The sequence below is a fragment of the Stegostoma tigrinum genome, chromosome 8 (genome assembly GCF_030684315.1).
Source record: "Stegostoma tigrinum isolate sSteTig4 chromosome 8, sSteTig4.hap1, whole genome shotgun sequence".
Taxonomy (NCBI): domain Eukaryota; kingdom Metazoa; phylum Chordata; class Chondrichthyes; order Orectolobiformes; family Stegostomatidae; genus Stegostoma; species Stegostoma tigrinum.
The window spans coordinates 86536531-86561155 of NC_081361.1; the positions used below are offsets into that span (position 1 = coordinate 86536531).

Here is a 24625-nt window from a genome sequence, read left to right on the forward strand (position 1 = left end):
TTGACTCAATTGATCATCTTATGCCCATAAGGCACACTTATCCAAGTAAAGATGATTCACAGTTCTAGAACAGAGAACAATACAGCACAGTACAGGCCATTCAGCCCATGATGTTGTGCTGACCTATTATCCTACTCTATGATCAAACTAACCCGCATACCATTCATTTTACTATCATCCATTTGCCTATCCAAGAGTTGCTTAAATGTCCCTAATGTATCAGACTCTACTACCACCACTGGCAGTGCATTCCATGCACCCACCACTCTCTGTGTAATGAACCTACCTCTGACATCTCCCCTATACCTTCCTCCAATCATCTTAAACTTATACTCCCTCGCGATAGCCATTTCCGCTCTGAGAAAAAGGCTCTGGCTATCCACTCGATCTATGCTTCTCATCATCTTGTACACCTCTATCAAGTCACCTCTCATCCTTCTTCCCTCCAATGAGAAAAGCCCTAGCTCCTTCAACCTTTCCTCATAAGATCTGCCCTCCAGTCTAGGCAGCATCCTGATAAAGCTTCTCTGCACCCTTTCTAAAGCTTCCACATCATTCCAATAATGAGGCGGCCAGAACTGAACACATTATTCCAAGTGTGGTCTAACCAGAGTTTTATAGAGCTGCAGCATAACCTCGTGGCTCTTAAATTCAATCCCTCTGCTAATGGAAACCAACACACCATGCTCCTTCTCAGCAACCCTATCAGTTTGGGTGGCAACTTTGAGGGATCTGTGGATGTGGACTCTAAGATCCCTCTGTTTCTCCACACTGCCAAGAATCCTGCCATTAACCCTGTGTTCTGCATCAAATGCGACCTTTCAAAATGAATCACATCACACTTTTCCGGGTTGAATTCGATCTGCCACTTCTTTACCCAGCTCTGCAATCTGTCAATGTCCCATTGCAACCTACAACAGCCCTCCATACTATCCACAACTCCAGCAAGCTTCGTGTCATTGGTGAACTTACTGACTGACTCATCCACTTCCTCATCCAAGTCAGTTATAAAAATCATAAAGAGCAGAGGTCTCAGATTCCTGCAGAATGCCACTGGTAACTGAGCTCCAAGCTGAATACTTTCTATCTACTACCACTTTCTGTCTTTTATTGGACAGCTAATTGTGTATCCAGACAGACAAATTTCCCTGATTCCAAGCCTCCTTACTTTCTGAATGAGCCTGCTATGGGAAACCTTATTGAACCCCTTGCTAAAATTCACATACACCACATCCACTGTTCTACCTTCATCAATATGTTTTCAAATAATTCAATCAGGCTTGTGAGGCATGACCTGCTTCTCACAAAGCCACACTGACTATCTCTAATCAAACTATGCTTTTCCAAATAATCATAAATACTGTCTCTCAGAATCCTTTCCTATAATTTGCCCACTGCAGCAGTAAGACTGACTGGTCTGTAATTCCCAGGGTTATCCCTATTCCCTTTCTTGAACAAGGGAATAACATTTGCCACCCTCCAATCATCTGGTACTACTCCAGTGGACAATGAGGAAGCAAAGATCACCGCCAAAGGCACTACCATCTCTTCCCTCACTTCCCATAGTAACCATAGGTATATCCTGTCTGGCGTAGGGCACTTACCAGTCCTCATGTTTTTCAAAATTTCTAGCGTATCCTCCTCCCTAACATCAACCTGTTTGATGACCCAAGAAATCCTTCCTGGACACACCTGACAAAATCTGCTCCACCCAAACTATTTGCACTTAGGAGGTTCCATTCGATATTAGGGAGGTTAAAGTCACTCATGAAGAGGCTCAGTGAGGAGATTACACCACTGTTGAAGAGGGTGAAGACATGACTGCCAAGCTGATTCAGTGTGCTGCATGCATGATGTGGGAGGTCAGGGACACTGAAGATGTTTCTGGCTCCTACAACTGTGGTAAGTGTGTACACATTCAGCTTCTGAAGGAGGTTGTTGCAGCACTGAAGAAAGAACTAGAAGACCTCAGGCTCATCCGAGAGAATGAGAATCTTCTGGACAGGACCTTCAGCAAGGTCACTACACCGAGGATACCTGAAGAGAGAAGGGGGATGTCGATGACAAAGGAAGACATGAATGAAGTACAGGTGACCCCAGGGGAAGCACCTATTGTAAACAGGCTGACTGTCTTGGAAACTGCCGAGACAGACGACACTGCCAGTCCAAGAGGTGGACAGGTCTGCGAGTCAAAAATTGCTGTCGAGGCAGAGCCGAGAAGTCAGACATCACGGAGAGCTGTGGTAATAGGGGACTCCATTGTGAGAGGGACTGACAGGGGTTTCTGCGGCAACAGGCGAGATTTGAGGATGGTGTGTTGCCTTCCTGGTGCCAGGATCCAGGACGTCACTGACAGAGTGCAGAGAATCCTCGAGGGTGAAGGTGAAGACCCAGAGGTGGTGGTACATGTCGGCACTAATGACGTCGGGAAGAAAAGGAGGAGCATTCTACAGCGGGACTTCAGAGAACTCGGAAGAAGGCTAAAAAGCAGGACTTCCAGGGTGGTTATCTCTGGTTTGCTTCCAGTTCCTCGGGCTGGAGAGGGCAGGAACAGAGAGACAATAGACATGAACGTGTGGCTGAGGGACTGGTGTCGGAAGCAAGGATTTAAATTCTTGGATCACTGGGGTATGTTTTGGGGTAAGAATAAATTGTACAGGAGGGACGGTTGCATCTTAATAATCGGGGGACCAGCTTTCTGGCAGGCAGGTTTGCCACTGCAACACAGGTGTGTTTAAACTAAGTAATGGGGGGGAGGGGCCAAACTGGAAATTTAAGAATGAAATTAAAGGGAAAGCGAGAATAAGAGAGGTTAAGAAGGACAACAGAATCAACAGAGCAGGAAACTCAAGAAGGGATCGTACAGTATGGCCAAGTGAAATAAGGATTGATAGGAAGGGTGAGGGGAGAAACAAATTAAAAATATTATATATGAATGCACAAAGCATAAGAAATAAGGTGGATGAGCTTGAGGCTCAGTTGGAAGTTGGCAAGTATCATGTGGGGATAACTGAGACGTGGCTTCAAGTGGACAGGGCCTGGGAAATGAATATTCAAGGATATACGTGCTATCGAAAGGACAGACTGGTGGGCAGAGGGGGTAGGGTAACCCTGTTGGTGAGGAATGATATTTGATCCCATGCACGGGGGACATAGAGTCAAGAGATGTAGAGTCAGTATGGATAGAACTGAGAAATTTTAAGGGTAGAAAGACTCTAATGGGAGTTGAGTCAGTGATGATGGGAACTGCAGATGCTGGAGAATCCAAGACAACAAAATGTGAGGCTGGATGAACGCAGCAGGCCAAGCAGCATCCCAGGAGCACAAAAGCTGACATTTCGGGCCTAGACCCTTCATCAGAGAGGGGGATGGGGTGAGGGCTCTGGAATAAATAGGGAGAGAGGGGGAGGCGGACCAAAGATGGAGAGAAAAGAAGATAGGTGGAGAGGAGAGTATAGGTGAGGAGGTAGGGAGGGGATAGGTCAGTCCAGGGAAGACGGACAGGACAAGGAGGTGGGATGAGGTTAGTCGGTAGGAGATGGACGTGCGGCTTGGGGTCGGAGGAAGGGATGGGTGAGAGGAAGAACAGGTTAGGGAGGCAGAGACAGGTTGGACTGGTTTTGGGATGCAGTGGGTGGAGGGGAAGAGCTGGGCTGGTTGTGTGGTGCAGTGGGGGGAGGGGACGAACTGGTCTGGTTTTGGGATGCGGTGGGGGAAGGGGAGATTTTGAAGCTGGTGAAGTCCACATTGATACCATTAAGCTGCAGGGTTCCCAAGCGGAATATGAGTTGCTGTTCCTGCAACCTTCGGGTGGCATCATTGTGGCACTGCAGGAGGCCCATGATGGACATGTCATCGAAAGAATGGAAGGGGTAGTGGAAATGGTTTGCGACTGGGAGGTGCAGTTGTTTATTGCGAACCGAGTGGAAGGGTTCTGCAAAGCGGTCCCCAAGCCTCCGCTTGGTTTCCCCAATGTAGAGGGAGCCACACCGGGTACAGTGGATGCAGTGTACCACATTGGCAGACGTGCAGGTGAACCTCTGCTTAATATGGAAAGTCATCTTAGGGCCTGGGATAGGGGTGAGGGAGGTGGTGTGGGGGCAAGTGTAGCATTTCCTGCGGTTGCAGGGGAAGGTGCTGGGTGTGGTGGGGTTGGAGGGCAGTGTGGAGCGAACAAGGGAGTCACGGAGAGTGGTCACTCCGGAAAGCAGACAAGGGTGGGGATGGAAAAATGTCTTGGGTGGTGGGGTCGGATTCTAGATGGCGGAAGTGTCGGAGGATGATGCGTTGTATCCGGAGATTGGTGGGGTGGTGTGTGAGAACGAGGGGGATCCTCTTTGAGCGGTTGTGGAGGGGGCGGGGCGTGAGGGATGTGTTGCAGGAAATGTTGGAGACGCGGTCAAGGGCATTCTCGACCACTGTGGGGGGAAACTTGCGGTCCTTGAAGAACCTGGACATCTGGGATGTGCAGGAGTGGAATGCCTCATCGTGGGAGCAGATGCGGCAGAGGCGGAGGAGTTGGGAATAGGGGATGGAATTTTTGCAGGAGGATGGGTGGGAGGAGGTGTATTCTAGGTAGCTGTGGGAGTCGGTGGGCTTGAAATGGACATCATTACAAGCTGGTTGCCTGAGATGGAGACTGAGGTGTCCAGGAAGGTGAAGGATGTGCTGGAGATGGCCCAGGTGAACTGAAGGTTGGGGTGGACGGTGTTGGTGAAGTGGATGAACTGTTCGAGCTCCTCAGGGGAGCAAGAGGCGGCGCCAATACAGTCATCAATGTAACGGAGGAAGAGGTGGGGTTTGAGGCCTGTGTAGGTGCGGAAGAGGGACTGTTCCACGTAACCTCCAAAGAGGCAGACATAGCTGGGGCCCATGCGGGTGCCCATGGCCACCCCCTTAGTCTGTAGGAAGTGGGAGGAATCGAAAGAGAAGTTGTTGAGGGTGTGGACGAGTTCGGCTAGGCGGATGAGGGTGTCGGTGGAGGGGGACTGGCCGGGCCTGCGGGACAGGAAGAAGCGGAGGGCCTTGAGACCATCTGCATGCGGAATACAGGTGTATAGGGACTGGACGTCCATGGTGAAAATGAGGTGTTGGGGGCCAGGGAATTGGAAGTCCTGGAGGAGCTGGAGGGCGTGGGTGGTGTCATGGACGTAGGTAGGGAGCTCCTGGACCAAAGGGGAGAAAATGGAGTCCAGATAGTTGGAGATGAGTTCGGTGGGGCCTCCGCCGCATCTGCTCCCACGATGAGGCATTCCACTCCTGCACATCCCAGATGTCCAAGTTCTTCAAGGATCGCAACTTTCCCCCCACAGTGGTCGAGAACGCCCTTGACCACATCTCCCGCATTTCCTGCAACACATCCCTCACACCCCGCCCCCACCACAACCGTCCAAAGAGGATCCCCCTCGTTCTCACACACCACCCCACCAACCTCTGGATACAACGCATCATCCTCCGACACTTCCGCCATCTACAATCCGACTCCACCACCCAAGACATTTTTCCATCCCCACCCTTGTCTGCTTTCCGGAGAGACCACTCTCTCCGTGACTCCCTTTTTCACTCCACACTGCCCTCCAACCCCACCACACCAGGCACCTTCCCCTGCAACCGCAGGAAATGCTACACTTGCCCCCACACCTCCTCCCTCACCCCCATCCCAGGCCCCAAGATGACTTTCCATATTAAGCAGAGGTTCACCTGCACATCTGCCAATGTGGTATACTGCATCCACTGTACCCGGTGTGGCTTCCTCTACGTTGGGGAAACCAAGCGGAGGCTTGGGGACCGCTTTGCAGAACACTTCCGCTCGGTTCACAATAAACAACTGCACCTCCCAGTCGCAAACCATTTCCACTACCCCTCCCATTCTTTAGATGACGTGCCCATCATGGGCCTCCTGCAGTGCCACAATGATGCCACCCGAAGGTTGCAGGAACAGCAGCTCATATTCTGCTTGGGAACCCTGCAGCCCAATGGTACCAATGTGGACTTCACCAGCTTCAAAATCTCCCCTTCCCCCACCGCATCCCAAAACCAGACCAGTTCGTCCCCTCCCCCCACTGCACCACACAACCAGCCCAGCTCTTCCCCTCCACCCACTGCATCCCAAAACCAGTCCAACCTGTCTCTGCCTCCCTAACCTGTTCTTCCTCTCACCCATCCCTTCCTCCCACCCCAAGCCGCACCTCCATCTCCTACCTACTAACCTCATCCCACCTCCTTGACCTGTCCGTCTTCCCTGGACTGACCTATCCCCTCCCGACCTCCCCACCTATACTCTCCTCTCCACCTATCTTCTTTACTCTCCATCTTCGGTCCGCCTCCCCCCCCCCCCCCACCCCATTTATTCCAGAGCCCTCACCCCATCCCCCTCTCTGATGAAGGGTCTAGGCCCGAAATGTCAGCTTTTGTGCTCCTGGGATGCTGCTTGGCCTGCTGTGTTCATCCAGCCTCACATTTTGTTGTCTCTGATGGGAGTTACCTACAGGCCCCCAAACAGTAGTCAGGAGGTAGGATGCAGGTTGAATCAAGAGTTAAAATTGGCCTGTCACAAAGGTATCACTACAGTTGTTATGGGAGATTTCAACATGCGGGTAGAATGGGAGAATCAGGATGGTACTGGACCCCAAGAAAGGGAGTTTGTAGAGTGCCTCCGAGATGGATTCTTAGAACGGCTTGTACTGGACCCTACCAGGGAGGAGGGAATTCTGGATCTGGTGTTGTGCAATGAACGGGATTTGATCAGGGACCTCAAAGTAAAGGAGCCATTAGGAGGTAGTGACCATAATATGATAAGTTTTAATCTGCAGTTTGAGAGGGAGAAGGGACAATCGGAAGTGTCAGTATTCCAGTTGAATAAAGGGAACTATGGAGCTATGAGGGAGGAGCTGGCCAAAGTTCAGTGGTTCAATACCCTAGCAGGGATGGCAGTGGAACAACAATGGCAGTTATTTCTGGATATAATGCAGAAGGTGCAGGATCAGTTCATACCAAAGAGGAAGAAAGATCCTAAGGGGAGGCGGGGGCAGCCGTGGCTGACGAGGGAAGTTAAGGAGTGTATAAAAATAAAAGAGAAGTATAACATAGCAAAGATGAGTGGGAAGCCGGAAGCCTGGGAAGCTTTTAAAGAGCAACAGCGGATAACTAAAACGGCTATACACGAGAGAAAAAATGAGCTATGAAGGAAAAATGGCCAAAAATATAAACGAGGATAGTAAAAGCTTTTTTAGATATGTGAAAAGAAAAAAAATGGTTACAACTAAAATTGGGCCCTTGAAGTCAGAAACGGGTGAATTTATTATGGGGAACAAGGAAATGGCAGATGAGTTGAATAGGTACTTTGCTTGTGTCTTCCATATTGAAGACAGATCCAATCTCCCAGATGCAGTAGTGGCTGAAGGACGGAGGGTAATGGACGAACTGAAAGGTATTTATATTAGGCAGGAAATGGTGTTGGATAGACTGTTAGGTCTGAAGGCTGATAAGTCCCTGGGACATGATGGTCTGCATCCCAGGGTACTTAAGGAGGTGGCTCTAGAAATTGTGGACACGTTGGTAATTATTTTCCAAGGTTCTATAGATTCAGGATCAGTTCCTGCGGATTGGAGGGTGGCAAATGTTGTCCCACTTTTCAAGAAAGGAGGGAGAGAGAAAACAGGAAATTACAGACCGGTTAGCTTGACGTCAGTGGTGGGAAAGATGCTGGAGTCAATTTTAAAAGATGAAATTACGACTCATTTGGATAGCAGTAACAGAATAGGTCAGAGTCAGCATGGATTTACAAAGGGGAAATCGTGCTTGACTAATCTTCTGGAATTTTTTGAGGATGTATCTGTGAAGATGGATAAGGGAGAGCCAGTGGATGTAGTGTACCTGGACTTTCAGAAAGCCTTTGATAAAGTCCCGCATAGGAGATTGGTGAACAAAATTAGGGCACATGGTACTGGGGGCAAAATACTGAGATGGATTGAAAATTGGCTGGCTGACAGGAAGCAAAGAGTAGTGATAAACGGGTCCCTTTCGGAATGGCAGGCAGTGACCAGTGGGATACCAGAAGGTTTGGTGCTGGGACCACAGCTGTTTATGATATATATTAGTGATATAGATGAAGACATTAGAAGTAATATTAGCAAATTTGCTGATGACACAAAGTTGGGTGGCAGTGTGAAAAGTGAGGAGGATGTTATGAGAATACAGGGTGACTTGGACAGGCTAGGTGAGTGGACGGATGCATGGCAGATGCAGTTTAATGTGGATAAATGTGTGGTTATACACTTTGGTGGCAAGAACAGGAAGGCAGATTACTATCTCAATGGAGTCAAGTTAGGTAAAGGGGAAGCACAACGAGATCTGGGTGTTCTTGTACATCAGTCAATGAAAGCAAGCATGCAAGTACACTAGGTAGTGAAGAAAGCTAATAGCATGCTGGCCTTCATCACAAGAGGAATTGAGTACAGGAGCAAAGAGGTCCTTCTGCAGCTGTACAGGGCCCTGGTGAGACCGCACCTGGAGTGTTGTGTGCAGTTTTGGTCTCCCAATTTGAGGAAGGGCACTCTTGCTATTGAGGGAGTGCAGCGTAGGTTCACAAGGTCAATTCCCGGAATGGCGGGACTATCATATGTTGAAAGATTGGAGCGACTGGGCTTGTATACTCTTGAGTTTAGAAGGATTAGAGGGGATCTGATTGAGACGTATAAGATTATTAAGGGATTGGACACTGTGGAGGCAGGAAGCATGTTTCCGCTGATGGGTGAGTCCAGGAGCAGAGGACACAGTTTAAAAATAAGGGGTAGGCCATTTAGAACAGAGTTGAGGAAAAACTTCTTCACCCAGAGAGTGGTGGACATATGGAATGCTCTGCCCCAGAAGGCAGTGGAGACCAACTGTCTGGATGCTTTCAAGAAAGAGATAGACAGATCTCTTAAAGATAGTGGAATCAAGGGTTATGGGGATAAGGCAGGAACAGGATACTGATTGTGGATGATCAGCCATGATCATAATGAATGGTGGTGCTGGCTCGAAGGGCCGAATGGCCTACTCCAGCACCTGTTGTCTCTTGTCTATTGTCTATTGACACTTGCCTCCCAATCTGTTCCTCAGTGTCTCTATTGCTGTTGGGGAGTCTACAGAAAACTCCCAGTAAAGTGACTGCTCCTTTCCTGTTTCTGACTTCCACCCACACTGGCTCAGTAGAGAAACCCTCCTGCACGACCTCCCTTTCTGCAGCTGTGATACTATCCCTGATTAGCAATGCTAGTCCCCTACCTCTTTTATCCCCCTCCCTATTTCCTTTGAAACTTCTGAGCCCCGGAACATCCAACAACCATTCCTGCCCCTGTGATATTCAAGTCTCCGTAATGGCCACAATATCGTAGCTCCAAGTACTGATCCATGCTCTAAGTGCATCATCCCTGTCCCTGACTCTTCTTGCATCAAAATAGACACACTTCAACCTGTCACACTGACTGCAACTTTGCACTATCAACTATCCTTCCTCACAGACTGCATGCTGTATCTGTTTGGACACCAGCTACCCCAATCTCTGATCCATCGCATCCCCCTGACAAACTGGTTTAAACCCTCCTGAACAGCTCGAGCAAACCTCCTATTCAGGATATTGGTGCCCCTCCAGTTCAGGTGCACCCTCCCTCTTGCACAGTTCCCACCTTCCGCAGAAGGTAACACAATGATTCACATATCTGAAGTCCTTCCTCCTACACCAGCTCTGTAGCCACATGTTCAGCTGCACTTGCTCTCTATTCCTAGCCTCATGACATCGGTAGTAACTCTGCTGATCTTGCTGTTTAACTTCCAACCTAATTCCCTATATTCACTTTTCAGGTCCTCATCCCTTTTCCTAGTTTTTTCATTGGTATCAATGTTTACTACAACTTCTGGTTGCTCACCCTCCCGCCTTAAGGATCCTGTAGACTTGGGCCGCAACATCCCTGGCCTTGGCACCCAGGATGCAACATGCCATCCGGGAGTCTCGTTTGCAATCGCAGAATCTCCTGTCTGTTCCCCTCACCATTGAATCTCCAATCTCTATCGCTCCCCTATTCTCCCCCTTCCCTTCTGAACTACAGAGCCAGGCTCAGTGCCAGAGACCTGGTCGCTCTAGCTTTCCCCTGGTAGGTTGTTCCCCTCAATAGTATCCAAAGTGATATACTTATTATTGAGGGGAACAGCCATAGGGGATCCCTGCACGGTCTGCCTGTTCCCTTTCCCTCACCTGACAGCCATCCAGCTACCTTTATCCTGTAACTTTGGTGTGATTATCTCCCTATAACTCCTCTTTATCACCCCCTCAACCTCCTGAATGATCTGGAGTTCATGCAACTCCAGCTTCAGTCCCCTAACGTGGTCTGTAAGGAGCTGGAGTTGGGTACACCTCTCGCAGGTGAAGTCAGCAGGTACACTAGTGGTGACCCTCACCTCCCACATCCCTCAAGAGGAGCATGCAACTGCCCTAGTTTCCATCCCCTCAGCTCTAAATTGCCAAACGAGATAAAGAGAAAGAAAGAGGAAAGAAAAATACCTTCTTGACCCTACACACAGAGTCTTTTTTTTGGTTAGAGGAGGCGGATGGGTGGGAGACATTACATGTGGAGTGTTTGGGGTTTAGCCAGTGCCTGAATATATTAGTTCACTTACCCAGCAGTCCCTGTGTCCGCATTTGCTTCTGCTCAGCCTTCGTTCCACCTATTCACAAGGCAAATATTTTATACTCAAACTTAATTTCCAGGCTGCTCCCTGGCTCGCACTCTCCTGACTTCTGCCACTGAAATGCAGCAATCTGGCCCTCCTAAAAATGACACATTAGCCAGTGGCATAAAATCACATGTTCTCTACCCCAGTCTTGCTTCAAGTGGCCTCTGCAAAAACAAAGCCTTAAGTATAATTCTGTTGTATTGTCCATTTAATTGACCTGCCTGTGAAGAAACAATCAGAATGCTTGGGAAGGCAGAATTCATCTTGTTTTAGGACCTTTAGAAATGTCTACTTTTATTCTAAATGAATTAATAAGATTCTATGATGTAATATAAATTTTCAATTCCTAATTCCAAGCTAACTGGTAATCATAGGAAAATGTCAAGTCTTTCTTAAAGACCAATTTGCCTTTAATTAAACATATTCCTTAAGCAATGTCTGGCTTGACTACTTTTTGTTAAGTCATAAACTGACTTTGGTTTTAGCTTTGGTCTGGTATTCTGCAAGTGTGGAGTTTAGATTAGTTAATATTTTGTATTTTTGCTTTTTTTGTAATAAAATGTAATTTTAAAGAGGTTTTACTTGATGTCTTGGATTTAATTTCTTAATTTCTTTTCCCAGTGCTGTTAAAGATGAAACACAAAAAGGCATATTCAGTGGGGTTGTCTCTTGCAACCATTCATAGCCAACTCTCCAAACTACCTGTACCTTATACTAATGAGCAACGTAAGCAGGATGAATATGAACTTTGCAAGTGTTGCATGGCTTTAACCTCTTTTATTAAACCATTTGTGGATGAAGTGAGTGACGCAACAGAATCTGAGGGAAACCCTTCCTGTAATGAGCTAAAGGATGAATTACTGAAATTGTAGGTACTTAATTTTCATTTCATTGAGCAGCATGTTGTTGACTAAGGCCTTTTGCCAAACAAATTAATGAATGCCACCTAATTGATGTATTTACAATTGATATAGTTGCATGAAAAGTTTGGAATACCCACTGCTGACAGCACAATTATGTCCATTAACTGAAGAGATTGAGAACAACTCATTGAAAACTTTTGCTGCTGAAATTGTGGTAAGACTGATCTGGCTACATCATTTTATCTTTACTAGTAAAGTTTTATTCTGTTGCTTTGATAGCGCATCTGTATTCTACATGTTTATTTCCTACGTTCTGAATAAATTAGCTCTCAGCTAAACTAAATCACAGTATATTTGACAAATTAGTATGTCCAATTTAAGGTTTTTATCTTGCATTTATATAATGGGTTACATACTGCTTTTAAGTGGATCAATACAATCATGTGATTGCTCTATTAGCAATTGTGAAACGAGATTGTATTGAAAGGTTCCTTGGATTGCATTTGTGGACTTCTTTACCATTATGTTCAAAATCAAATAGCTTTGCTTCTTCACTCCCTTCAGCTAGCCCACCCAATTAGACTCTCTCTAAGGTTCCCCCTACCTTGGCCCTGAATTTGTATCTATTTTTGGCTTCTCACATATCTCCCCTTATACTACCCAAGCTAATTTTGCCTATGAAGGGAAATTTGGAAAGTGCACACAGCATTTAAAACAAAATGCACAAATTGATGGCACAAACCGGAAGTAGCTAGGTTTATATGAAAGCTATTACAGATTTATCGTTGTATGTTGACGATAGTTGAATATTCAAAGTTATTTAACATTGCAAAAGATTGCAAAGAAAGGAAAAGGAAATCGGTTATAGGGTGAGATCGGTATAATACAGAAAAACAATTTTGATGTGAAAGATTAAAATGAAGATTAACCTTATGAAAAGTTCTTGAATAACTGTAGGTGATTTCAAATTTCAGACGATCGAAATCAAATTGGTAATGGTAGACTTGAGGAAATTCATAAAATGTGTTCGGGACAGTTCTTTTCACAATACGTTGTGGAGCCAATCAGGGAATGCACATTTTAGATCTGGTAGCCTATATTGAGACTGGAATAATTAATTATCACAGAAGTATAATACCCTGTCGGGAATAGCAATTATAACACGGTAGACAGTGACATTCAAAGATGGTAGACTTTGATATTCAGTTTGATCAGAGAAATTTGTATTTGAATTTATAATCAGATAATTATGAACAAGGAACAAGAGTAGGCCAATGTGTTGTTAGGCTGAAAGTACGTAACAGGTTCTTTAAGGTCCGATCAAATTGATTATAAGAAGACACATGCACTTCCATGTATGGCTAATTTTATTAATTTAATCTACTTAATACATATACTAATTTATGAGCGAATCTATTAGCTTAAACTACTTTATACTTATGGCTTTGTCTTCATGCCAGGGACAATGATCACTGGCACTTCGAGCTCTAACTCAGATTCCATGGTGCTGGTTTCACAAATCCCAGTTCGATGGTGAATGTCCATGGCCCCAGTCTCTTGAAGCCGGCCCAGTGGGGAAAGCTCAATGAGTGGGACAAAGTCCTTGATATTCATACAATTCTGGATATGTGCTATATCACCATTTCGTGGTACTTCTTGTATTTTTCCAAATATTACATTGTGCGGAAAACAAGTTGAAAACATCTGCAGGTGGCTCCATGTTAACTATATAAATTTATGTTTCCTTCAGACAAACAAGCTTATACAAATGCTATCCACCCAAAACAGGCTATTTTTTACACCAGGCCTATTTTTCCATTTTTGCTTCAGTTGCTCAATGTTGTGTCCAATTAATACTTAACGATTAATGCTTAATGTTAATAAACCCATAATAGTTTGGTTTGGACACTTCTTTTAAGCCCAACGCTACAGCCACTTGGCTCTTGAGCATGGCCGATCTGATTTTAAATTCAGCTCTATATTCCTGCATACCCCAATAATTTGTCTTGTTGGTAAAGAATCAATCTGCCTCTGCCTTAAAAGTTTTTAAAGATTCTGCATCCATTGCTTTTTGAAGAAGCAAATTCCAACCCTCTGAGAGAAATTTCCTCAAATCTATTTTAAATGACAATTTAATTTTAGCTATGATTGCTAGTTCTGGAAAGAATTATAAAGATATGAAGGCAGAGTTGGCTAAAGTAGATTGGGAAAATAAGTTAAAAGTTAAGATGTTAGATAGGCAGTCATGGACCTATAAGGAGACTGGTGAGTACGTTATCAGAAGTGATTCTGAAAGATAGCTTTTACATGCATTTGAGAGGCAAGGAATGATTAGGAATGGTCAGCATAGTTTTGCACAAAGGAAATCATGTCTCGACAAACTTGATTGAGTCTTTTTGAGTAAATAACCAAAAAGCTTGACGAGGGCAGAGCAGTGGATGTTGTTTACTTAGGTTTTACTGAAGTCCTTGAAGGTTCTGTATAGTAAACTAATTAGTAAAGTTAGATATTTGGGATTCCAGGTGAGCTTGCCAATGGATACAAAATTGGCCTTATCGTGGGAGACAGAAGGTGAACAAAGAAAAATAGAGCACAAGAACATGCCATTTGGCCCTCCAAGCCTGTGCCCAACACATTTTTCCCTTCCATACTAAAACTGAATCACTCACAGGATCTGTATCCTTCTATTCCCTTCCTATTCATGTATTTGTCCAGGTGTTTCTTTAATGCTGCTATTGTCTACTTCCACCATTGCCTCTGTCATTGCATTCCAGGCACTCACCACCCTTCTGTATGAAAAACTTGCCTCGCGCATCTCTTAAATTTCATCCCCCTCCTGGCACCTTGAACCTGTGTTCCCAAGTAATTGACCCCGCCACCCTGGGGGAATAAACCTCATACTTTCCTCTCTGTTCATGTTATTCACAATGTTGTAAATGTCTATCAGGTTGCCCCTCAACCTCCTGCATTCTGATGAAAACAAACCCTGTCTATCCAACCATTCTTCATAAGCAAAATCCCCCTTACCAGGTAACATCCTGGTAAACCTTTCTGTACTGTCTCTGAAGCATCCACATCCTTCTGGTAGTGTGGTGACCCAAACTGTATTCAATATTTCAGGTGTGGCCAAATTAACATTTTCTAAAGCTGCACCATAAAACTTGCCTATCCTTATACTCAGTGCCTCTTCCAATGAAGGCAAGTATGCCATAGGCCTTTTTAACTACCTTATCTGCCTGACCTGCCAACTTCAGTGATCTGTGACCTGCACACCCAGATCTCTCTGCATATCAACACTCCTAAGGGTTCTGTCATTCACTGTATAATTCCTGCCTGTACTTGACCTTCCAAAATGCATCACCTCACGTTTATCTCGATTAAAGTTCATCTGGTATTTTTCCGCTCATGCCTTCACCTGATCTGTATCCTGTTGTATCCTCTGACAATTGTCCTCACTATCTGCAACTCCACCAATCGTTGTATCGTCTACAAATGTATTTTGACCAGCCATGCTTCCTTCCAAATCATTTATGTAGACGACGAACAGCACAGGTCCAAACACTGATCCCTGTGGAATACCACCAGTCACACCCTCCATTCTGAAAAGTATCCCTCCACCACTACCTTCTGTCTCCAATGTCTAAGCTAGTTCTGTATCCAGCTTGCCAGCTCACCTCTGATACCATGTGACTTCATCTTTTGTACCAGTCTGCCATAAGACTTGTCAAAGGCTTTACTGAAGACAACATCAACCGCTTTTCCCTCATCAATCATCTTTGTCACCACCTCAAAAAACTTGATCAGGTTAGTGAGGCACGACCTCCCGACACAAAACCACGTTGTCTATTGCTAACAATCCATTTGCACCTAAATACATATAGATCTTGTCCCTGAGAATCTTACCACTGACATGAGACTCACAGGCCTGTAATTTCCAGGATTATCCCTGTTACTCTTCTTAAACAATGGGTCAACATTGGCTATTCTCCAGTCCATTGGGACCACACCTCTGGCTAAAGAGGATACAAAGATGTCTACCAATTTATTCTCTTGCCTTCCTTAATATTCTTGGATAGATCCCATCAGACACGGGGACTTACCTACCTTAATACCTTTTAAGACTCACAACACTTGTTCCTCTTTAATAGCAACTTTGTATAGAAATTCAAAACTCCCTTCCCTGAGATCATCCTCCAACAATTCCTTCTCTAAATGAGGCGGTGGAGGGTTGGTTTTCAAATCGAAGGCCTGTGACCAGCAGTGTTTGGTACAGGGTCTACACTTTTCTGTCATTTATATGAATGATTTGGATGATGATATAGGAGGCATGCTTAGTAAGTTTGCTTGTGACTCTAGAATTGGTGGTATTGTGAACAGTAAAGAAGATTATTTAAGATTACAAAGAGATCTTGATCCATTGGGTCATTGGGCTGAGGAGTGGCAGGCGAAGGTTTTTAATTTGGATAAATGTGAGTTATTGTACTTTGGTAAAACAAACAAGGGCAGCACTTCTATAAATAATGGTAGGGCCGCGGTTAGTGTCGTAGAGACCGAGCGGTTCCCCTACATAATCCTTTGAAATTTGCATTGTAGGCAGACAAGATGGTTAAGAAGACATTCAGCATGCTTACCTTCATTGCTCAGACCTTTGACTATAGGAGTTGGGAAGTCATGTTGAGCTCGTACAGGGCATTGATGAGGCCTCATCTGGAGTACTGTGAGCAGTTTCTGGTTGCCCTGTTATAGGAAGGATACTGTTAAACTGGAGAGGGTTCAGAAGAGATTTACCAGAATTTTGCCAGGAATGGGGGGTTTGAGTTATAGAAGTAGGCTGGATGGGCTGGGACATTCTTCACTGGAGCATAGGAGGTGAGGGGTTAGTTTGAGAACATGGTCAGCATAGACTAGTTGGACCAAAGACTCACTTAGCAAGGAAACAAATCCTATGAGATACTACTGCATACAGAAGACCAAACATGCAGCATTCAAGTTAGATGACCCAGACTAATACAGGACATCCAGATATGACGGCCACAAAACCATCAGGGATGTCAAGCGGCAGTACTGGACCAAGTCAGGCCTAATTCTACCAAGCAGACTCTCACTGCCAATGGCAAGGCCTAAACAACATTACATTTATACAAAATGAAGCAGAGCAAGATAGCCGTCAAAGTCACATCTCTCCCTGATGTCCTTTCTGTGCTCGGTTTGAGCAGAATGCGGGCGCTGCAGTGATTCCAGCCCTGACAGCCCCAGACACACCTGTTCCCTTGGTCACATCTACAGACATCAGATCGGTCTTCCTGGGATCCAACCCAAGGAAAGCAACAGGCCCTTGCTGAGCACTCGGATACTGTGCAGATCAACTGTGTGGAGGTATTCACTGACACCTTCAACCTCTCCTTCCCGCAAGCCGATGTCCTCATCTGCTTCAAGAAGGCTACCATCATCCCACAATGTGCCTTAATGATTACTGACCAATAGTTCTGACCTCAGTAATCGTGAAGTGCTTCGAGTGGCTGGCCATGGCCCACATCAACTCAAGTCCCCCAGCCTGCTTCAATTCCCTTAACTTTTCCTACTGACGTAACAGATACACAGTGGATGCCATATTCCTAGCCCTGCACTCAATCCTGGGAACATCTAGACAACAAAGACACCCACGTCAGATTCCTGCTCATTGATTATATCTCCGCCTTCAACACCATTGTCGCTCCAGACTGATCTCAAAACTCCATGACCTTGGTCTCAGCTCTGCCCTCTGCAGCTGGACCCTCAGCTTTCTGACCTACAAACTGAAATCTGTGAAGATAGATAACTGCACCTCCTCCTCAATAACACTCAACACTGGAGTCCTCCAAGGATGCACCCTCAGCCCCCTACTGTACTACTTGTACACCCACAACTGTGTTGCCAAATTCAAAATCAATGCCATCTACAAGTTTGCTGACGACGCCACCATAGAACAATGAACATTACAGTGCAGTAGAGGCCGTTCGGCCCTCAATGTAACGCCGACCTGTGAAACCAATCTGAAGCCCATCTAACCTACACTGTTCCATTATCATCCATATGTTTATCCAATGACCATTTAAATACCCTTAAAGTTGGCGAGTCTACTACTGTTGCAGGCAGGGCATTCCATGTCCTTACTACTCTCTGAGTCAAGAACCTACCTGACTCCTATCCCATATCTATCACCCCTCAATTTAAAGCCATATCACCTCGTGCTAGCCATCACCATCCGAGGAAAAAGGCTCTCACTGTCCGCCCTATCTAATCCTCTGATCATCTTGTATGTCTCTATTAAGTCACCTCTTAACCTTCTTCTCTCTTACGAAAACAGCTTCAAGTCCCTCAGCCTTTCCTCATAAGACCTTCCCTCCATACCAGGCAACATCGTGGTAAATCTCCTCTGCACCATTTCCAATGCTTCCACATCCTTCCTGTAATGCACCGACCAGAATTGTACGTAATACTTCAAGTACGGCCGCACCAGAGTTTTGTACAGCTGCAACATGACCTCATAGCTTTGAAACTCAATCCCTCTACCAATAAAACCTAACACACTGTATGCCTTCTTAACAACCCTATCAACCTGGGTGGCAGCTTTCAGGGATCTATGCACTTGGACTCCAAGATCTCACTGCTCATCCACACTACCAAGAATCTTACCAATAGCCCAGTACTCTGTATTCTTGTTACTCCTTCCAAAGTGAATCACCTCACACTTTTCCGCATTAAACTCCATTTGCCACCTCTCAGCCCAGCTCTGCAGCTTATCTATGTTCCTCTCTAACCTGTAATATCCTTCTGCACTATCCACAACTCCACCAACTTTAGTGTCATCCACAAATTTACTACCCCCATACTTCTACGCCCTCATTCAGGTCATTTATAGAAATGACAAATGGCAGTGACCCCAAAACAGATTCTTGCAGTACACTGCTAGTAACTGAACTGTCGGATGAACATTTCCCATCAACCCCCACCCTCTGTCTTCTTACAGCTAACTAATTTCTGATCCACACCGCTAAATCACCCTGAATCCCATGCCTCCGTATTTTCTGCAATAGCCTACCGTGGGAAACCTTATCAAAAGCTTTACTGAAATCCATGTACACCACATCAACCACTTTACCCTCAGCGACCTGTTTGGTCACCTTCTCAAAGAACTGAATAAAGTTTGTGAGGCACGACCTACCCTTCACAAAACCATGTTGACTATCCCTAATCACATTATTCCTTTCTAGATGATTAGTAATCCTATCTCTTGTAATCTTCTCCAACACTTTATCCACAACCGATGTAAGGCTCACTGGTCTATAATTACCAGGGCTGTCTCTACTCCCCTTCTTGAACAAGGGGACAACATTTGCTATCCTCCAGTTTTCTGGCACTATTCTTGTAGACAATGACGACATAAAGATCAAAGTCAAAGGTTCTGCAATCTCCTCCCTAGCTTCCCAGAGAATCCTAGGATAAATCCCATCCAGCCCAGGGGACTTATCTATTTTCACACTTCCTAGAATTGCAAATACCTCCTCCTCATGAACGGCAATCCTGTCTAGTCTCAGTATTCTCCTCGACAACATTGTCGTTTTCCTATGTGATTACTGATGAAGAAAATTCATTTAGTGCCTCTCTTATCTCTTCAGACTCCACATACAACGTCCCTTAACTGACCCTAATCTTACTCTAGTCATTCTTTTATTCCTGACACACCTATCGAAAGTTTAGAGTTTTCTTTGATCCTACATGCCAAAGACTTCTCATGTCCCCTCCTTGCGCTTCTTAGCTCTCTCTTTAGGTCCTTCCTGGCTAACTTGTAACTCTCAAGCACCTAACTGAGCCTTCACACCTCATCTTTACATAAGCCTCCTTCTTCCTCTTGACAAGAGATTCAACTTCTTTAGTAAACCGCGGTTCCCTTGCTTGACCATGTCCTCCCTGCCTGACAGGTACATACTTATCAAGGACACACAGTAGTTGTTTCTTGAACAAGCTCCACATTTCAATTGTGCCCAGCCTCTGCAGTTTCCTTCCCCATTCTGTGCATCCTAAATCTTGCCTAATTGCCTCATTATTGCCTTTCCCCCAGCTGCACGTCTTGCCCTGTGATATATACCTATCCCTTTCCATCACTAAAGTAAACGTAACCGAATTGTGGTCACTATCACCAAAGTGTTTACCTACCTCCAAATCTAACACCTGGCCTGGTTCATTACCCAGTACCAAATCCAATGTGGCCTCGCCTCTTGTTGGCCTATTGACATACTGTGTCAGGAAACCCTCCTGCACACAGTGGACAAAAACTGAACCATCTAAAGTACTGAACTATAGCGTTTCCAGTCAATATTTGGAAAGTTAAAGTCCACCATAACAACTGCCCTGTTACTTTTGCTCCTATCCAGAATCATCTTTGCAATCCTTTCCTCTACATCTCTGGTACCTTTTGGAGGCCTGTAGAAAACTCCCAACAGGCTGACCTCTCCTTTCCTGTTTCTAACCTCAGCCCATACTACTTCAGTAGACAAGTCCCCATCAAACCTCCTTTCTGCCACTGTAATACTGTCCTTGACTAACAATGCCACACCTCCCCCTGTTTTACCACCTTCCCTGCTCTTATTGAAACATCTAAACCCCAGAACCTGCTACAACTATTCCTGCCCCTGCTCTATCCATGTCTCCGAAATGGCCACAACATTGAAGTCCCAGGTATCAACCCAAGCTGCAAGTTCACTCACCTTATTCTGGATGCTCCTGGTGTTGAAGTAGACACAGTTCAAACCACCTTCCTGCCTGCTGGTACACTCCTGCGACCTTGAAACCTTAATCGTGACCTCACTACTCTCAACGTCCTGTACACTGGAGCTACAATTCAGGTTCCCATCCCCCTGCTGAATTAGTTTAAACCCTCCCAAAGAGCATTAGCAAATTTCCTCCCCAGAATATTGATACCCCTCATGTTTGGGTGTAGACTACCCCTTTTGTAGAGGTCCCACCTACCCCACAATGAGCCCCAATTATCCAGGTACCTGAATCCCTCCCTCCTGCACCATCCCTGTAGCCTTGTGTTCAACTGCTGTCTCTCCCTGTTCCTGGCCTTGCTAGTGGCATGGGTAACAAACCAGAGGTAACAACCGTTTGTTCTAGCTCTAAGCTTATACCCTAGCTCCTTGAATTTCTGCCTTACATCCCCATCCCTTTTCCTACCGATGTCGTTGGTGCCTGTGTGGACCACGACTTCGGGCTGCTCCCCCTCCCCTTTAAGGATCCTGAAAACACAATCCGAGACATCACGGACCCTGGCACCTGGTAGGCAACATACCAACCGCAAATCTCTGTTACTCCCACAGAATCTTCTACCTGTACCCCTAACTATGGAGTCCCCAGTAACTGATGCTCTCCTCCTCTCCACCCTTCCCTTCTGAGCAACAGGGACAGACTCTGTGCCAGAGACCTGTACCCCATGGCTTACCCCTTGTAAGACATCCCTCCCAACAGTACCCAAAACGGTATACTTGTTATTGAGAGGAACGGCCACAAGGTATCCGTGCACTGTCTGCCTATTCCCTTTCCCCTTCCTGACAGTCAACCATCTACCTCTTTCGTGTACCTTGGATGTGACCACCTCTTTATAACTCCTCTCTATCAACCCCCAGCCTCCTGAATGTTCCGAAGTTCATCCAGCTCCAGCTCCAGTTCCCTAACGCTGTTTCCGAGGAACTGGAGTTGGGTGCACTTCCCGCAGGTGAAGTCAGTGGGGACACTAGTGGTGACCCTTACCTCCCATATTCTCCAGGAGGAGCATGCAACTGTCCTAATATCCATTCCCACTGTTCTGAATTCCCAAACAGACTATTGAAAGAAAAAAGAACTAGTAACCTTACCAAATCAGTGCTCAGAACCTTTTTTTTGGTTAGAGGAGGAGGATGGGTGGGAGACACTACCTATGTAGTGTTTTGGGTAAAGCACCTGCCCAAATATATATCCTGGAGAGAAAAAAAACAACCTTACCTTCCCATTGACAGTTGGTCTCGCGCTGCTGCTACTGAACGACAAGAGGGCCTCTGCTGCACGAGGTAAGTTTTTATAACTGGAGAGGAAAAACAACAGCCTTACCTTCCCGTCAACACTCTGGCTTATGCTGTTGCCGCTGAAAAACAAGAGCCAGACGGATAGTAGGACGGATATTTAACAGCAACGAGTCAAAATACTGAAGGTAGATAGAGGGCTTGGTGATGTGGTGTAGTGAGAACAACCTCTCTGTCAATGTCGGCAAAACTAAGGAAGTGATCATTGACTCCAGAAAGAAAGGAAGAGAGCATGTCCCCATCGACATCAATGGAACTGAAGCTGAGGGTGAAGACCATCAGGTTCTTCGGCGTGACGAGAAGTGACAACCTGTCCTAGGCTTCCCATGTAGATGCGACGGTCAAGAAAGTGCAACAGCACCTCTTCCTCAGTAAATTTGGCATGTCCGTAAGGATCTTGACCAGTTTATACGAATGCACCATTGAAAGCATACTGTCCGCGTGCATAATAGCCTACTATGGCAACTACCCTGCCCAGGACGGTAAGAAACTACAGAAGGTGGTGTGCACAGCCCAAACCACCACGGAAGCCAACCTTCCATCCATAGACTCCATTTACACAGCTCACTGCCGCAGAAAGGCTGCCAACATCATCAAAGACCCATCGCACCCTGGTAATGATCTCCAATAGCCTCTTCAGTTGGGTAGAAGATATAGAAGACTGAACACACTCAACAGCAGGTTCGAGAACAGCTTCTTCCCGGCCATTATCAGACTGATGAATGGACTGTCCATCCTTAAATAATGCTGATCTTGCTAATGTTGAACTCATTAATTGTAACCTTTCAAAATTCCTTGTGGGTTTGTGAAATGTTAAGTTTTTGCTTCAAATTGCTGGATACAGAAGTAGAGGTGGGACTTTCACATGTGGGACTTATCGGCCTTTTTATCTATTTGCCCAACACAGGTTTGTCCCATGCTAGGATAAGAAAATACAGCCCAAAAGTCTGCAAAGTGTTATTCCAGTTGATGTTAATGCTGGATAAGTCCGCCCATGAATGAAACCTGACTTGGTACAATATATGTTTAATTTTTACGGTCGGTTAATAACCTGGTTAGTTATGAAACATCTTCACACAATACCACACAAATTCTCTTGAACAACAGAACATAATTTATGACACAGTAAGCCTCAACTATTTATTGAAAACTGTTCAGAAGATCAACAACAAGACAATTTTTCAATTTGTTTTCCCATGACTCTTAGAGAGACCAAATCACTGAGAAATATCACTCCTAGCTCAACTTTTTAAAATGTTTACTTAACCAATTTTACCCAGATTCTTTTTCTTGGACTGTGGAGACAATTTCCAGGTCAGCTGGCAAGAATCGCTTGCAATTTTGATGCCCTAGACATTTTTCAGTTCAAACAACTTGAAAATGTCTATCCAAGCTCCATTGGCTTGGAAACTCCACACTAGAAACCAGTTCTGAGTCAATGACATCCCATGAGCTGAACGCTTCAGAACTTCTGTTTTGAAATTGAAACTAAACGTGATAACTTTATTGCATGTTTACTTTACCAGTCATAAGCTCAGCAACGTAAACATTTGCCCATTAACATGACCTGGTTCTCATCGGCATTTGATTGCAATGGATTTAACATAGAACATTACAGCACAGTACAGGCCCTTCGGCCCTCGATGTTGTGCCGACCTGTCATACCAATCTGAAGCCCATCTAACCTACCCTATTCCACGTACGTCCATATGCTTGTCCAATGACGACTTAAATGTACTTAAAGTTGGCAAATCTACTACCGTTGCAGGCAAAGCGTTCCATACCCTTACTACTCTCTGAGTAAAGAAACTACTTCTGACATCTGTCCTATATCTTTCACCCTTCAATTTAAAGCTATGCCCCCTGGTGCTCGCCATCACCATCCTAGGAAAAAGGCTCTCCCTAACCACCCTATCTAACCCTCTGATTATCTTTCTTAAGTCATTGTGCAAACGATTTCCTGACTTTTTTTCTTCATAACTACCATTACAGAACTGAAACAAAAACATTTGCCTCAGTTTTGAAGTATAAGTTCTAAAAATGATAACTTATGTTTATCACAAACAGATAGGTTAGGTTAAATGAGTGGACAAAGATTTGGCTGATAGAATATTATTGTGGGAAAATAATAGGTTGTCCACTTTGGTCAGAAGAATGACAAAGCAAAATATTATTAAAATGGTGACTAAAGAATGCTGTGGTACAGAGAGATTTGGATACTCTAGTAAGCAAAAAGTTAATATGCTGTTACAGCAAATAACTAGGAAAAGACATTTGGCATTTATTGCAAGGTGGAAATAGTATAAAAGTTGGGAACAAAAACAAAGTTGCTGGAAAAGCTCGGTATGTTTGGCAACATCTGTGAAATAAAAAACAGAGTTTTGGGTCTGGTGACCCTTCCTCAGAACTTATAAAAGTTGATAATCTTTGATACACCTGTACAAGGTATTGGCAAAACAATACCTAAAGGACTGGTTATGATTTTCCAATGGCCAGATTAATTATTTTTGCAGTGTAGATAGGGGATTTAGTGGTGTACAATTCTTATATTGCTGACTTGAATGGAATTGCTGGAAAATTGAAGATTTCTGATAGGAAATTCTCTTGTACCTGGAAAGCTCCAAAAATATCCGTTTAAATTGGAGATTTTCAAGGGTTCCTTTTCAGTTAAGATGATAGTCAGCCAGGAAGAGATAGATATTAAAAACCTGCACTAACACTTGGATAACTATCCCCAAAACCCCCAGACCTCTTACACCAACTGGACCCCTGACTTAATAGCCAACACAATCTACCCTACCTACTCAGTCAAAGACCCAACAGCCTCGCTGTCTCCTCCAGACACAAAACCTCCTCTTCCCCATTACTGGACATGACATTCGCACCCTTCCTACTGGAGTCGATAACCGTCATCCACCCAAATCTTCCCTAAACATTTAACCACTTACTTGG

At 45.1% G+C, this 24625-nt stretch overlaps 1 protein-coding gene across 3 annotated transcripts in view; it reads left to right on the top strand.

Moving 5' to 3' along the window:
- glmna (glomulin, FKBP associated protein a) overlaps window positions 1–24625 on the top strand; it is a 70162-nt gene that overhangs the window by 20602 nt on the left and 24935 nt on the right. For all 3 annotated transcript variants that reach the window (XM_059648080.1, XM_059648081.1, XM_059648082.1), the window contains 2 exons: window positions 11335–11581; window positions 11688–11790. In XM_059648080.1, the coding sequence (XP_059504063.1) occupies window positions 11335–11581; window positions 11688–11790 (350 nt within the window). The remainder of the gene's footprint in view (window positions 1–11334; window positions 11582–11687; window positions 11791–24625) is intronic.